The sequence below is a fragment of the Nothoprocta perdicaria genome, unplaced genomic scaffold, assembly GCF_003342845.1.
Source record: "Nothoprocta perdicaria isolate Ctin4 unplaced genomic scaffold, notPer1 scaffold_209, whole genome shotgun sequence".
Lineage (NCBI taxonomy): Eukaryota > Metazoa > Chordata > Aves > Tinamiformes > Tinamidae > Nothoprocta > Nothoprocta perdicaria.
In genome coordinates, this window is record NW_020455305.1 from 857,710 (window position 1) to 874,129 (window position 16,420).

At 39.4% G+C, this 16,420-nt stretch overlaps 1 protein-coding gene across 3 annotated transcripts; it reads right to left on the bottom strand.

The window, feature by feature from the left end:
• Window positions 1-5,401: 5,401 nt before the first annotated feature.
• On the bottom strand, window positions 5,402-15,867 carry UPP1 (uridine phosphorylase 1). 3 transcript variants are annotated; one of them, XM_026038376.1, is made up of 9 exons: window positions 15,846-15,867; window positions 15,240-15,312; window positions 13,664-13,728; window positions 10,213-10,330; window positions 9,539-9,697; window positions 8,768-8,882; window positions 8,001-8,210; window positions 7,248-7,394; window positions 5,402-5,811 (listed from the first exon to the last, which is right to left on the bottom strand). In XM_026038376.1, the coding sequence occupies exons 3-9, from the start codon at window positions 13,714-13,716 to the stop codon at window positions 5,672-5,674; spliced, it is 942 nt and encodes a 313-aa protein (XP_025894161.1). In that variant the 5' UTR covers window positions 13,717-13,728; window positions 15,240-15,312; window positions 15,846-15,867; the 3' UTR covers window positions 5,402-5,671. The 3 variants fall into 3 exon arrangements, with proteins under 3 accessions (XP_025894161.1, XP_025894162.1, XP_025894163.1); XM_026038377.1 differs by lacking the exon at window positions 15,846-15,867 and having other exon boundaries at window positions 15,240-15,364; XM_026038378.1 differs by lacking the exons at window positions 15,240-15,312; window positions 15,846-15,867 and having other exon boundaries at window positions 13,664-13,766.
• Window positions 15,868-16,420: the final 553 nt, after the last annotated feature.

Below are 16,420 nucleotides of genomic sequence, written 5' to 3' on the forward strand. Positions count from 1 at the left end.
CAATAGACTGAATTACAGGTGATTATTTATCAAATCAGCTGACATGGAGGATGGTTGCTGATTAATACTTAAGCTAAAACAGCTCACATGAATAGTTTGCCTTTTTTTGAATAAATAATTCTGCAAAATCTCTGCTCATATGCATAATTTATTACATTGGATATAATTACATACTCTCAAGTATTGCTTTTCTATGCTAAACAGCTTTTTATGTATATAGGAAACAAATATTTTGTATCTAATTAATATTCAGTACCAGTGAATTAATCTCCTCATTACACTACGTAAGAAATGCAATAGGCAAATCCTTTCATCAGTCAGTTGTTTACTTCATTGCCTGTATATATCCTTGTCCTTCCCTCCAGAGTTTTATTCTTGCCTAGGACAGGATCTCCCAATAGTAGAACTTGATCTTTTTTTCCCAGAAAACAGTAAGAGGTATCTGATAAACATTCAACCATGAACTCACTCTATAGTGGCATGCTGGGAAATTAGTTCTAAAAAAAGGATGAATAAGTTTGATTGCATTCTTTGCAGTGTTATAGAAATATGAAAACAACCACTCCAAGCTAATGACAGAAGACAGTGGTTAAAAATTAAGCAAACAGGCAGTGAGAACAAATTGCTTTTGCATATTTATGTGAAGAAGTTTCAACTATGTTGCAGCCATTCTGAATGCTTTTTCTGAATGATCTAAGTTTCATCAACTAACAAGGCAATTTGTTTAAGAGCTGCATGTACAAGGAGTTTCAAAAGGTTCAATCACAGCACAGTTGCTGATAAGCTAAAGAAATTACATATTTTTAAAGCTCCTTAACAAACTGGCCATAGTCAGCAGCAACTTGTCAAGCCAACGTTTGACATGGACAAGTTAGGAAGTCACATGCTTTATTATGTGCTCCACTTGTACCTTCTGGAATGGAAAAATAAATGTAAAGAATACAGAATCAAATCTCCAAGCAAGGACAAGGCAGCACAACCTGCCCGACTCTGGTTCAGCTTAACTTTTGTAGGCCTTGTCAGGGCTAAAACTTAAAAGCATGTTGTTAGAGTCTGCAGGATATTCACAACCATTGGGACAGGAAAGGCAGAGAATATTCTGCTACCAATTATCCTGGGATTTAAAATCTGACTGCTTATAATAAGATACCATCTATGTGCCTTATCTAGCACAGTTTTAATACGTGCTAATTACAGCAGATTGGCAAGCATATTCAAAGAAACAGTTTATTGACTAGACTGGTTAAAGCCCAGGAGCAAAAAGTACTGCTTGGTAGTCAGGAATGCAGCCTGGTGGTGTTGATAGCATGGCTGGGAATCTGGTCAAATGACGTATTTTCCTACCGCCACCCTCAGTTTGTTTCACAAGGTTTACTTTGTGATCACAAGCTTTGCTTTTAACATGACTAGGAGTCCTGCTTCTAGGTATTTACAGTTACAGACCTGCTGTGGAGACCAATCACCTCCAGGATGCCACCGATTAGCCACACATTTCCTCTCTGCAAAGTTAGGGCCAAAAAATGTAAGACATGGGCATGGTCACGTAATATGGTTGCTTTGAAAAGGAACTGCAGTTTAGAGAAGCAAACCCTGCCTATGTCCCAAGCAAGGCGGTGACTGGTTTGAGCTTCTGAGGAGCTCTAAAAATTTTATTCCTGTAATACGCCAGGTGGATTGTAGGCTTCCTAAAATTTTCTCACAGCTACATGTTCAGAACTGACAAGAAGCATCTGGAATCAGGTTTCTGCATCACGCAGAACCGGCTTTGTCTGCCCTTTTCTGCCTCTGCGTTTCGCTTGGAGCCTGAACAGAAGCATCGCCCCTGTCAGCACTACTCTTGCTTTCGTTGCTGTACTGCAGAGTTTCAGAATTAACATTGTTCTGTGCAGTGACCTCCTTTCTCTTTGTTACACAATAGGCAAATGACTGTTTCAATTCATATGCTACTTGGCTATTTTATTAAGATTAAAAATAACAGTAACCCAAAATTCTTTTTAGAATATAGCAAAGTTAATTCAAATTAAACACTAAGAAAATTTGAAGGAAAGTGAACTTCTACATCGTGTTGCAAGCAGGCATCGTTTCCTCAAACTACGTGGAGTAGTTTGGTGTTTGGTAGGGCTGCGTGCAGACCTGACTCCCAAAGCTAGCAGTTTGGTGCTCCCAGCCCTGAGATAAGTTCAGAGCAGAGCTGACTACCGATGGGCCAGTCTAAAAACACTGGCTCTTCAGCTTCTTTCACCTGCCTTATCAATAGAAATGAAACACACCTCTTGGTTCAACTTTATAAAACTCAGTTCTTTATGCAACTTTATAAAACTCAGTTCTTTATGCACTTTAATATTTAAGAGGATACCAGCAGCACTTGAGGAAAAATACCCAGTTTTGTTACACAGTGCATAGAAAATCCTTTAAAATCAGAGCCATGAAATAAGAGTGATCTCATTTACTTCTGAGGTAGGTTAAAAAAAGAAACCACATATTAAGCGTATTATATTTTCAGGAAATGCTGAAAACATCCTCAGGTAAGAATTATTTTGCTTGCTTTTTAAAAGAAAGGAGATAAACTCTTTTAAGTACTTCTGGCGGCAGATGATTTCAGAGAGCTCCTTTTTAAAGGATTTTTCATAGCTTTTGTGAAAGATGATCTCTCTCTGAAGTACATCAGGATATCAAAAGCAAATATTCACAATTTTAAATTGCTAATCTACTTACTACTCATTCTCAATCTATTGCAAATGTGAAGCAAACATATTTTATTCTAACACATCTACATTGTAGTCTAAACTTTGGTTTTAATGTAAAGGTAGGCACAGAAAACAAATAATCAAAGAACAGATTATTAGTAGGAACCAGTATTTATTTGCCCTTTACAATTCTATGCTATTCATATCTTCCACCTTCTTCCTTTGCTTTTATCCTGTCATATACCTGGCATAAACTGATTCACGAATGTATTGCTGGGTATGGAACAGCACAAAAGAGCCAAAGTTGGCATTGGATTTTAAATGGGAATTTTGGGGGTTGGCAGAATTTGTGGACTGACCAGAAGATGCTGCACTCTGTAACAGTGATCATACACTGCAAGTTCTCTGTGTCTTCAGTATCAACACTCTAAACTCGGATTCATATCCTGCACCCTACATGAGCTTGTTTTCTATATAATACAGGCACAATGGGAACAGTTAATATTAAAAAACTGATTTGCACATAAAAGTCAGTGAAATATTCTATAATTCCTTATAGACCTATCTGTAAAATCTAAAGGAAGGTAACTCTAATGGTGGATGCACGCTGCTGAGTCATATCTTTATCTCTAGGTGCAGTTGTTCTTATCAGAGTAACATTATGGTAAGAGTTTCCTGTGAAACAAAGAAAATTAGCTTTTGCTCCTAGGGGAGTTAGACAGAAGCACAATTGCAAGAGGTGTTTATAGAGCACACTCTCTTATGAAGAATACAGTATTACAGGATGGCAACTAATGGAAAACTACAGGATGCTCCATTTCCTTCGCATCCTTTCCTCCAACCCCCTCCTCTTTAAGGGAATAATACAAGGGAATAATACATTTCTTTGCTCCAAATTTTTTATAAACATGGAAGAAAAATACTGCAACAGCGGAAAAAAAAGACACTGCTATAAGAAACAGGGGAAGGAGAGAGAATACATCAGAAAGTCAACAGCTAAAATCTCCCATAGATTGCTGGGGTTTGTAAAATTAAATCTTGTGTACTTATTTCTGTAGAATCACCCCGATTATTTGAACCTTAGCTCCAACTAGTCCACACCTCACTGAGAGTTATATTTCATCACGTATAAAGCTCTCTTAGGAGAGCTTACAAATTGTGTGAGAGAACTACCTGTTTTATATGACTGCTGAAATAAAAGCTTTGTAGTTTCAGTTGTTACACAAGGTTATATGACTTGGGATTGTTTTTGCTTACCACGTGTTCCAGATTCCTACTGTTCTCCCTTTAAAAAAAAAAAAAAAAAAAAGACTGTATCTCCAATTTGACTACAGCACTATCTTCCCCCAAAGCTTAACGCAACCTTATTAGATACATCTTTGCTGTCTTGATAAAAGCTAAAAATGTATAAAGCAGAAACCATTCAGATATGGAGCCCACACCACCCCTTCCCTTAAGTTTTTTTTTGGGGGGTGGTGGAGGAAAAAAGGCATTCTCTGACCATTGTCTTTACATTGCCTAGCCCAAATATAAAATGACTTCCCCCCCCCCCCATTTTTTTTAATTAAGGACTAAATTAGTGAAGCAAGAATTAAAACAAGACAAACAGTATTTTTTAATCTTTTCTACTATCCACCTCCATTATATCCCACGCTCTAAAGATCATCATATTTTCAGAGATTAATGCCCTTTGGCAGTTTCCCACCCACGGGAATCGTTCCTTACATTTTTAGCATTTTCAGCAAATGGCTTATGGAGTTTCTGCTGCTTCTTGATGAAGAGGCCTACTACTAGATTGCTGTCTTTTAAATTTGTTGTAACAAGTTGCCTGTGTGCTGCATACTATGAAGGTCTAAAAAATTCTGTCACTCTCAGGGGAACTAGACCATCCATTGCAGAAGAGAGAGGTCAATGATGCATTTTTTGTCAGCTGACCACATATTTATATTCTACCTCCAGAAGAAAAGTGGCTAGGAATATAATAATAATAAAAAACACATACCCACTAAACTAGTGGTAATGGAAAAATTAGCAGCAATGGGTGTCGTGGCATGTAAAGTCGATAGGTGTTCCTCAATTCTGGGAACCACTGCAAGGGTTATGTTCTGAAAAGTGAGGTGAAATACAATTTAAAAATGAAACAAAATGAGAAAAAGAAAATGAGCCATCATTTATCCAGTCCTGTGATCACACTGTGCATCTCCTCTGAGTGCCTGGTTCCTCTTCTTGATACAGCAAGAGATTTCAAAATCTACACTGCAAAGTTATTTATATGCTCAAGTTCTCTGGGCATTGACTCAATCACATACTTGAAATGCAAGATGAATAGCAGTACTGGATCAGTATCTAAAACTAATCACAGATATTCAACAGCTAAGAGTAGAGTTCCTAATGCTTAGAAAAATCAGTCACACGCTTTGAAATTTCATGAAATATATGGAAATAATACTATTTATTTGTCAATTTGTCAATGTTTGCAAAAACTGCAGAAACTGCATTCACTGTAAGTTTTCTTTACAAACTGAAGCAAAGGCATTTATAATAACTTACATATTTTTAAACAATGAGAAATGAATTGGTTTAAGTTAACTTGAGTTAACTTAACTTGAGTTAACTTATGTTTTAACTTGAGTCTAAAATACTTTGCATAAACTTGTTTTCCTTAGTTTCTCCCTTAACAGCATGGTTAAATAAAGCTTTTTTCATACATTACAGCAAGAAGTACCCTCACAACACTTTTCAACCCACAGAAAAGTAAAAACCTTATAGCCCAGTTACACATAACTAAGCTAATCTTAATTCAAGTCTGTTCAAGATATTCTGTTCCCAGAGTATACAGATATAAATGATTAACTTCCACATACAAATAGAGTGTTGTAAGCTATTCTAAGGCAAATGACCTTTATTGCACAGAATCAGTGACCGTGACTTCAGCTAGGAAGAAAACACTGGCCTTCTGCTTTCATGAAACAAAGATGATTGTTTCACACTTTCCCAAGACGTTTCTTAATGAAGTAACCCACTAATTTCTGTGGTCTTTGTTGATATTCCACAAGTACATCATGCGAGCTACTAATCTGATCTCCTTTGAGTCGATCCAGGAGAGTGACACACACCACCGCAGCTAGAAAGGAAAAGACAGGATTTGTTAGGAATAACATTTTAGTACTCTCACAATCCAGAAGCACAAACCTCAACAAACAGACAGGATATTACCACATATGAGAGACAGAGAAAGGGAAAGAAAATGAGAAAATAAAAATGGTGCACAGCAGCAGTAGATGGTACTAGAAAGTTACAAGTAGTTTAATGGAAATGACAGAGTCATCAACAAAGCAAGTGCTCTCAGGTATGAGCAGACATTCCTCCTTATGTGATCAATTCTCATCTTTTTTTCCTGAATAGGAATTATATTTCACAAGTATCCCAATCCTAACTGGAAGCAACTGATTATAGACACTGTCCTTGCAGACATAGTTACAGGTCTCTGCAGTATCCTTGAGCCCTAACAAACCTCTATGTTGATCCTGAAAGACAGAGTTCACAGCAAATGAGCTGCTTTGTCACTCATAGAGACTGAGCAGAGCAGGTAAGTGAAGAATCCTCAGACCATCTCAGGTTAATCATCGGCCATTCATATAGTCAAAGCCCCAGATCTAAAGTCCTTCCTTTCATTCAAACTGAGCTCTTACACTTTTCTTTCATATCTGAAGCATCTCGTGACAGTTTGCAGAGTATTTTTATATGTTTTTATGTTATATGTTTATATGTTTTTATATGTTTTTATATATATATATATATATATATAAAAAATAATATTTGCCGAGTAATATATTACAGACCTACAATGTGCAGACAGCAAAATAGAGCACAGTTCCTAAGGACAGAGTGATATCATGGGATGAGTCTTTAATTACTCTCAATCAAGTCAGTAGGAACCGAGGGTGTTTCATGTTTCTCAGACTGCCCTAATATTCCAAACATTTTTCACTGAATGTCTTGTTCATCATCTATGTCTTGCCAAAGAAAGTGAGAGACTGTAAGGAACATTGTAGGGAATTATATACGTTATAGGGAACTTCTTCATAATACTACTAAATTACTTTGACTATGTAAGAATTACAGGCATAAGACTATATAAAATACATTTTTTATTTTGATATGCAAGCTTAGGAAGTGATTAGAGTGTATGTATATGAGAATCATCTGACTGATTAAATTAACCAGTTGTTTCTTGTAAATACTAACTAAAGAAAACAAATTAGCACTATATGGTAATTAGATACCTTTATCTGCTTGCAAGGACTGAAATAGCAGCTGATCTGGACTAAAACTGTGTAAGAATTATAGGAAGCAGACTAAAACTGTACAAGAATTATATGAAGAAGTTTAGATTAATTTTGAATACATATGACAAATCATGCAATCATGAGCTTAGATTATACATACATATACAATCACACACGGAGGGCCTATTATCTCAACTTTCATTGCTATTTTGTATGGTAAATCAGTCGTACTGAAAAAAACACTATAGTTTCAATAAAGTGGCTACTTTACCTTTAACACCACTGAGATTACACATTGCAGCAAAGACAGATGATTCCATCTCAATGTTTCGGACTCCAGATTCAAAAGCTTCCCTCAAATATTGGAGTTTCTCTTCTTTAGTGTATAAGCAGATTGCACCATCTAAACGGCCTTGTCCTACAAAGCCAATGTGCAGAAATTTTCAGATTGATGAAATCATAGAAAAAAGTCAGTTTCTAAAACAGCTGATTATTGCTGCTTCCTTTATACGGCTTTCAGCTTTTACTACTGCTCTTTGTTTTCACATGCAAGATAAATAGAACAAAATGATTCTTAGCTACCACTAGAGCTTCTATGAAATACCTGTATTTGTTATGATGCGGATCACAAGAATTTGTGTTCTCCAGCTTTATCTATCAAATCTGAACACAGTGTAAGTGTAAGAGGCCATTCCCAATATAAAGCTGGATGGAAGTACTACCTGCGTGCATGTGGGTGTGTTTTCTAAAAGATTTACTGTAGTTTCTTAACTACTACAAAAAAACAAAGACAGACATAAATAATTCTCATTCCTCTAATCCATTAGGTTGCTGCCGTAAATCAGAGTGCAAAATCAGTAGAGTAAAATGCTTAGCAAAACTTCTCGTATTAAATAGCTTGAAAAATAGTTCAATTATGGGCAGTAAGGCTCACACTTCTCAGCGGACTACAGTCTTAGCATTAAAATTCCATCTAGTATGTAACCATTAATGCTTACCAATATACTTCTGTTAGTCCACTCACCTTCATAGAAATCCAAAGTGCACATAGTGTTCCCAATCACTGTATTGAATTCATTGATTTCTTTGCTGCATTGCATCAGCTCCTTCGCTAGCTGTTCATCGAGATCTGTACTCCGAATTACAGACTTTCCCAGAATCACCTGTTCAAACTGAGGCTTGAAGGTGGCATCTACAGACTTCCTAGTTATCACTACTGAGCCTGGCTCCAGACCTGAAGTAAAAAGAAACAAAGACAGCTACGTAACATTTAATGTTTCATTTGTGCACGCATATAAATACATGTACCAACACACAAAAAACTGCTCCTGTTAAAATGCCAGTAAGTTTTACACCTGAATTCAGCCACAGACTCTTTTTGTGCATGCTGAGCTGCTTCAGCTTATTGTTATGAAATTTTTATTGGAAAATAATCAAACAAACAAAAGCTTTTTCATTGTATATTCCTTCTTAACCTAAAACATCTTAATATAGGAGTAGCCTTCTCAAGGCTATCAAATCTCAAGTCTGTTTTGTCTCTCTAGAGAGGCAGAAAATGCCTTTTACTGCGAAATTATGGAAGAAGTGAAATAATTATTCTTCTATGTGAGTGGATAATCAGGACCCAGAAAGAAATAAGAAAACATATAGGACTGAGTGTACTGAAACTGCTATAAGCAAAGAGGGGTGGAAAACAATTCTGGTCATCAATCACTCAGTTTCACAGAGATTCTTTACTCTCCTAGAGAGATATTTTTGTTTGAAGAAAAAGAAAATGAAGCAGGGAATTACCTATTCCACCAGAGGTGCCAATGCGAATAATGGTTACGTTGGAGCACTTTGCGTGATGTAACAGTTTGATCAGCTCGTGCAACATGATCGAAATAGAAGGAATGCCCATACCATGCTGGATCAAACATAGAATTCCATATTCAGTATTCATAAACAATACAAAATAACATGGAAGGAGTTAATAGCTTTTTCATGATACTTTTTTTCCAAAAGCCACTCCACCGATTCCCATACAAGGCCTAACCTATGCACCTACTGGAAGGCGGCTGCAGGTAAACAGAAAGACTCTCACACCCTTTGATGGGCTATGAATAAAGTTCATTATTTCCCCAAATCATGACTTCAAAATTACTAACCTTCTCAAAAAAATAAGCAGTGTCATTTCCTAATAGCTCACAATTGCACTTCACAAACCTCTTCTTACACCCAAGAACAACCCCACTCTAATTTTATCAGCCTGAAGCGCTGGTGACTGTACTAGAGCTAAACTGGTTCAAAGCCCAGACATCATGGTTTAATCACCAAGTCTGGCAAATACAAGTCCAGCTCAGCTTGCACTGGACTGCACTTTTTTGAACATGTCTGAAACAGATGTGCAAGCTGACTCTTGCAAGTCCATTAGGCCTTGAAGGCCTCTCTAGTAGGCCTTGAAAGGAAACGCGTGTCCACGTTACCCACTTCAAACACCGTAACAGAACTGTACCCCACACGCGACGTGCATCAGGACAACACCGTGACGCTCTGGCTGTGCTTCCTTGAATGGTCACTTACACTGACTGACAGGACGGGTCCCACTTTGTACATGGCATAACGGTCAGTTCCCGCACAGATGTTGGGGTGCTCCGAACCCGGGCTCCCAAGGCCCAGTTCGCCAGCTATGTAGGTGATGAAGGCCTTCATCCGCGACGGACTTCCTCCGACGCACACGAACTGTGGCAAACGGCGTTCAGAAAACAGAGTCACTCTCACGACTCGGTACATCAAACAGCAGTAAAGGTAAACGCGAGCACGCAAAGGCCTTAATTTAACAAAGAACCATGTTCCCAAGCGTGCTTCTCCCAATCACTCTAAAAGGCCACAAAGGAAACGGAGAACATGGCTTACTCTAACTAACTAAATAAATAAATCAAAGGCCTTCACTCTGTTTCAGAGGAAAGTAGCAGAAGCCTATTACTGACTTCAAGAACCCCCAAAAAGAAATTCTGCCTGAACAGACGTTGTAGCATTTGTCTTTTACTGCATGAAAGGAACAAATCGGATACAATTCCCTATCCCTAATTCTGCTTGCTGTTGACAGCAACAAGTAAGACCCTGCCAAATCTTACCCCTTTTCTTCACTCCTCAACTGATGGTGTGCTAACACATTCAATCTTATTTAGGTCACAGTTACACTTTCATCTTCTCCAGAAAGGCTTAGACTTGCTAAATGAAATGAAGCTTCTTACCTTTACATCCCCAAACAATGCGGGAAGATCGTGGGTACCAGTCCCAAGGGCAAAATGGTACAGGATGTCTTCTTGCATTTTCTCCAGGTGAGGGTTGCAGAGATGGATAAAATTCTCTCTAGCAGGACAGCATAATGGAAAATATTAAATATATACAAAAGCCTACATTAAACAGACACCAATTTTGCAAAGCCAAGCAGCAACGTTTGGAAAACGATACAACTTCAGGCTGCCTGCACCATCTTATTTTGGTTCCTAATGCATTAGATTAAAGAAATCCTAAGTGTCATGGCCACCTTGAGCCTTGAAACAAATTGCACAGTCTGTTTTATTCACTGCATAGGATAAAACTCCTATAGAAATATCAGCTAATAGACAGCATTTACAACAGTACAAACTTGACTTTTAATAATGTTAATAATATTTAATAATATTAATGCTTTGAAAGAAGGTGGGGATTTCTGATGAGCAGAGCAATGGGATTAGGCCCAGGGAATATTCATTAGACTGCCTTACAACATAAGCGACCTCTATCAGAGTTAAAAAGCAAATCTGTCCTGTGTTTTGAATGATCCTCCCAGCCACTACAGGGGTGGGAAGAGTTGGGATTTTATACAGATGCAGAGGGAACTTCTGGTAGTTTGGCTCCACCTGTCTGAGTGTCAGCCAGCCAGGAAGAAGGAACATGACATGGCAAAAGACCAGTAACAAGAGTACAGATGTTCAAAAAAAATGCTAGGGGAGAGAGGCAAATGAATATCAGAAGCAGAGAGAAAACTACAAAAAAAAGGGAAAAAAAAAGAAAGGATAAAACAAAATCACTGTCTGTTTAGAAATACTCCTTGGTATTTACTGTAAGAAAGTGTCAGGCCAAAAGAAAGTCTTTCTGAGGAACCAGGAAATGTCAAGGTGATGAGAAAATGATGAACTACTTAACATGTGGGATCACCTTCATGGAAAATTTAGTAATGGACATGGAAAGCAAAGCGATTCATAAAACCCCTGGCTTCTGTGCTTGATGTCTGAAGTTCAGTCAAAACAGGCAAGAAACACTAGTTAGAAGCCACAAGTTAAACCAAATACTTCAAAGTAATTTTCGAGAGATGAAACCAATATCTTCCAGGAAGAAGATAACATTAGCTTAATGAAGGCTGACTGCATTCATAGCATGGCTCAGCAAATTCAAACTGCTTTGTCAGAAGAGGGGAAAAGAAAAAGAAACAATTTGCCTGGAGTTTATGCAAAAAAAAAAAAAAAGTTAATATTTTTCAGGGACAACTCTGTAGCCTAAATAAAGTTTAGTGCTTTTTTTAAATACTTTATATGTTGCCTGTCTTGTAGTCCCTTAGCAGAAGGGCAGTGCTTTCCTGTAAGTCCTATGTCTATCTAAAGATAGACTAAAATGACTTAACCGATGTCGGAACCGTCATCTAGGAACTAACTGAGGACTAACTTGTTCCTCAAAAACAAAGAAAAATGGTTACAAAACAAATATTCTGAGTCTATCAAGTGCTTCTGTTCCTCGATTTTTCTAATGTTATCAGCTGTCCAGCAGCTGAAGCACAACCAAAGTGTTTGGTTCCCATTCCACCCTATTTGCCCCTGCTCACCAAAGACTACTGTCTTCATGATTACACCAGCTAGCTCAGTTGCTCCCTACATATGCCATAGTCTGTATGCATGTGATAACTTGGTTAAGGAAACCTAATATTAAAAAGATGTTACTTTCAGCCTTACTCATATTACAGATATATGTAAAGCATGGTGAAATACTACAGCAAAAAAACAAAGATAAAAAAAAATACAAAAGAAAAAGATAGAAAGACAGAAGGGCAACTAGATCTCTGATGGAAAGGAGCTGAATGCAGAAACCACTTGTCTAGATCTGATACCCACAGAACACTTCATGCAATGGTCATGTGAGAATCCCTGGATGCCAATTCATCTCTGCCAGAGATGCAACTTACTGATGCCAGAGGAGCTAAAGAAGAAAGATTTGACCAGACTCCTCCGAATGCAACTTAGCAAACATTTTCTATTTAAGTCAAGAGTGACTGAAAAAGCAACCTAACAAAGCAGGTGACTTGTCCGCTCCTTCAATTTTAAACTCTTTTCATCTCCCATTTGCCTCCCTTCTTACAAATCCTGTCTGTGCTGGAACCAAATGCTCTGGTTGCCTTTGCTCTTTCCTCTCTTTCTTTCCATACCCTCTGGATACAGGTGGCCTAGGAGATTGCCAACTCATGTGTGCAGAATCCTCATGCTGCATCCTCCAAATTAATTCTCATTGGGTTTTGTGGGACTCTCAACCTATATTTAATGTGACTAATGCAGACTCAAATAACTGGCTGCGCTGGTGTTTACTGGCATGGCTTTCAGATACAAATAGAAGATGCTTGGGAATCATTTTACAACTTGTTCTCTGGCAAGCAAAAAGCATTTCCTTTAAGAGCAGACCAGCATCATAAAGCTTCTCTTCTAGGCACAAGGAAATCAACTGGAAAAAGGCAAGGCCCATCATAATAGCACAATGAGATTTGCATGCTATTTGCCAACACCTCTGCCCTCATGTCTGGCCTAAACACAGTTTCCTTCCTCAGCTGTGTCCACATTTCGCCTTTTTCATCTTGTACTCTACCAGCAACACTCTTCAACCCACAGTCTCATTGCAGTTATATGCCACTGCTAACTGGCATTTGTTATCTGCCAAACCAAGTCTAATTGCAGACTTGGACCCTGGGGTTAAATGGACAGAAAAAAAAACTTGAGCAAGTTATTGTGTGTACACAGGACCAATGCCATGTATTTATAGTACAGGCAAAGTTTGCCTGATAAAGATCTCGGGCCATATTTCTCAGGAGAAGAAAATTTACTCACATTTATTCAACTCGCACAGTTGTTAAGAACCTTCAGCCTTTGGGGTCTTATACAGAACATTAATATGTGAAGATTAATCCTGCACATGTAGTTTCATTCAAAAAGGTTTGAAGTCAGGAAGAGGCAAACAGAATTAAACACTTGATCAAAATCTTGAAGCACACAGGTCTAGCTGTAGCTGGAAACCAAAGTCAATATTTAAGCAATCCACTGGAAGGAATAAAAGTAATTAAAAGAAACTATGACATGGTAAGATACAATAAACCAAAATAGCTGTCCAGAAGAGGCATTTCTGCTGGGATGGTTAATGGAGATAATCTGTCAAAAGAGCTTCTATTAGACGCCCAGCTAAACACGTGTGACCTGCTAAAGGGCTGTCGTTAGCAACAATCTTATCATTAAATTATACTGTTATTTCAACAACTGTTTAAGCACAGATGTACCTACTCTACTGGATGTTCACATCACACTGTTTACATTAAATCAAATGAGCATGTAATAAAGGGTATAGAACTTTAGAGCTTTCAGAAAAAAAGTGTAACCTTGAACAAAATAATTGATTTTTGAACCTTACTTTGAAGGTTGTTCATCTTCACTTTTCTTCTCATTTGAGACACCAGGAGCCATGTGTGCCTATACCTAGAATTGAATTAAAAAACAAGACATAAATGCAGCAGAGATGTGTACAAGTCGGATATCATTTACACTGGAGTATGTAAATGAGAGCAAGTTATGTAGCTTCGATACAGCACTTCTTACTTTAACAAAAAGAACATCTGCTACTTTTATGGCCAAATATCCCCACACTTAAAACCCTGCAATCTCAACGAATTGTTTCCCAACATCCCCACACGCGTGAATTTTATTCTTCAGTATGAGGACTGCCTGGCTGATGGGCCAGAGGGAAGTAAGACTCACAGCTGCCAAACTAGTCCTTATCTGCTAAACTAATCCTTACCTTCCGTCCTTTCCACAGTGACAATTGGTACTAAACTTGATTTTTACCCTTTTACTTCTGTCTCCCAAAAGTTCTCTGTAGTTCACTCCAGCTGTCATATGCCTAAAATCTGAGCCGCAAGTGGCATCTTATCCCTAACATCCCCTCCATGAAACTCCTGCTGCTGACCTCAGTATAAGAACTGTCTGCAGCAGCCTAGGGCATTCTGGGCTATCCATCCATCCATCCATCCATCCATCCATCCATCCATCCATCCATCCGTTTTCTAACCTATTCCCCTGAACTAGTTCATGAAACTTCCTCCTCACAACTTGTCCCCTTAACTCACAATAGAGAAATGTATCACCAAATGCAAATATTGTAACAGAATTATAATTAAAGAATGACTAATATCTTGTTATTTTTCAGAACTAAGGCTACGTGCAAAAGCCAGTACTTTCTGGGAATGCCCTTCCAGGAAGTCCTGAATCACAAAATTGTGTCCTACCCTCCCTAGCAAAGAGCCTGACAGGACATACATATTATAAAAATGGAATTTTAATCCTTGAAAAGAAAGTTGACCTAGGAAATACACTACAGGAAAACAGAAACCAGTTTTACAACAGGATTACAAAACGTGTGAAATGTTTTGAAAGAGAAACAGAAGGACCAGAGTACCATTTGAAATAAAGCTGAAGTCCACATGTTAAAAATCTTTGAATAATGGAAATGGATTCAAAGTTATAAGTAAGATTTATATTTTTATTTACAAAAAAAAAAAAAAAATCTTACTACCACATACATAAGAAACTTGGAGTTATTTAATATATACGAGAATCTACATTAAGAGAGAGTGACATAACAGTAATTATTTAGAATCAGTTACGCAGCCCTGTGGTTGTAAGAGCAATCAGTTACTATAGGAAGCTACTCTTATCCTACAGCACGTTACTCTTATCCTACTATATTACATATGACACAGAGCAGAATATGCAATTTGTTCAAGCAAGACTCTACTAAAAACAAACAAAAAACAACAAAATCAGAATGCCATGGTTCATAACAGCAAGGAGCTCCCACAACAGCAAGAACATAATCAGTATTGCACTCGTGGCTGTCACGCACGCCGCGAGCCAGTGCTGAGCACCGCGCGGCTCCCCGCTCCGCACGCACCGCGCGCGGCTCCCGGGCGGTCTCGCTGCTTCTCTCTCACCTCAACAACGACGCGCCAACAAACGCCCGAGCGCCGCGTCCCGGCAATCCCCGTGGCGGCTCCCAGGCACCCCCTCCGAGAGCGAGACCGCAACAGGAGATGTCCGGGCAAGAAGGAAGGAAGGAAGGAAAAAAAGGCTGCAGCTCAGACCCTGCAGCCGCAGGTGGCGGCTCTCAGACCCAGCCCGCACGAAGCCGCAGCCGCCAGTGCCCAGCAGAGCCCGAGCGCAGCCCCCGGCGCCCTCCCTCAGCCCGGCCGGGGAGGCGGCGCCGCCTCCGCACGCCCTGGCCAGCGCCCGCCTCGCCCTCCGGCCCGCGCGGCAGGGAGCCGCGCAGGGCGGAGCGAGCAGGGAAGCGCGAGGGAGAGACCGTCCCCCGTCCCCGCCCCATGCGAAGAGGCGGCGGCGCCTCCGCCCGTCCCCATCCCCGCCCCATGGGCCCCGAGGGCTGCAGCCAGCTCGGCCCGGGCGCCGCCGCCCGCCCGCCCGCTCGGGGAGCCGCTCGCGCCGCTGCCCTGAGGCGGGAAGGCGCCCGGCGGCCGCGGCGGCCCCGCGCGCTGAGCTGGGGCTCGCGCTTCTCACTGCAACCACCGGGTCATTGGCCCTACCGGGGAGCGCTCGGGAGGCAGAGGCACTGAAATGTCATTTCCTGCCAGGTGCTCAGCATGTATATACCTCTAGAGGCAAACAAACACAAGGAGAGGCCCAGCACTGATATCTTTATCATAAACACATGTACGCTTAACACATGTACACTTAACACCCATTGTACATTTAGCATCACTTTTTTTTTTTTTTTTTTTTTTTTTAATCTCACAGCAAATAGCTTAATTTCGTGCAAGAAACGTTTCCTTTAAATAGGAATATTACCTCTTCCTCTCAGGGCCTGCTGAAAAAAACGTGCTTTGCGTTTCAAGAAGTTTGTCATTCAGCTGTGTTTGGAGAATCATCAGTGTAAATGGCTTAATTTGTAAATGAAGTACATTCAGGTTACCATAGATACTCCAACTGAGAGGTTTAATAAATAATATATCCCGGAGTCTATTAGTGTAGTAATCCTCAATCACTTCTAGGAAACATAAAAATTTAAATTGGTTTTAAGCTTCTTGCTTTTATAACTATCTTTGGGTTTTTTATCCATTTTGTATCACTAGAAAAGAGGTATTTTAGTTAAAGCACAAAG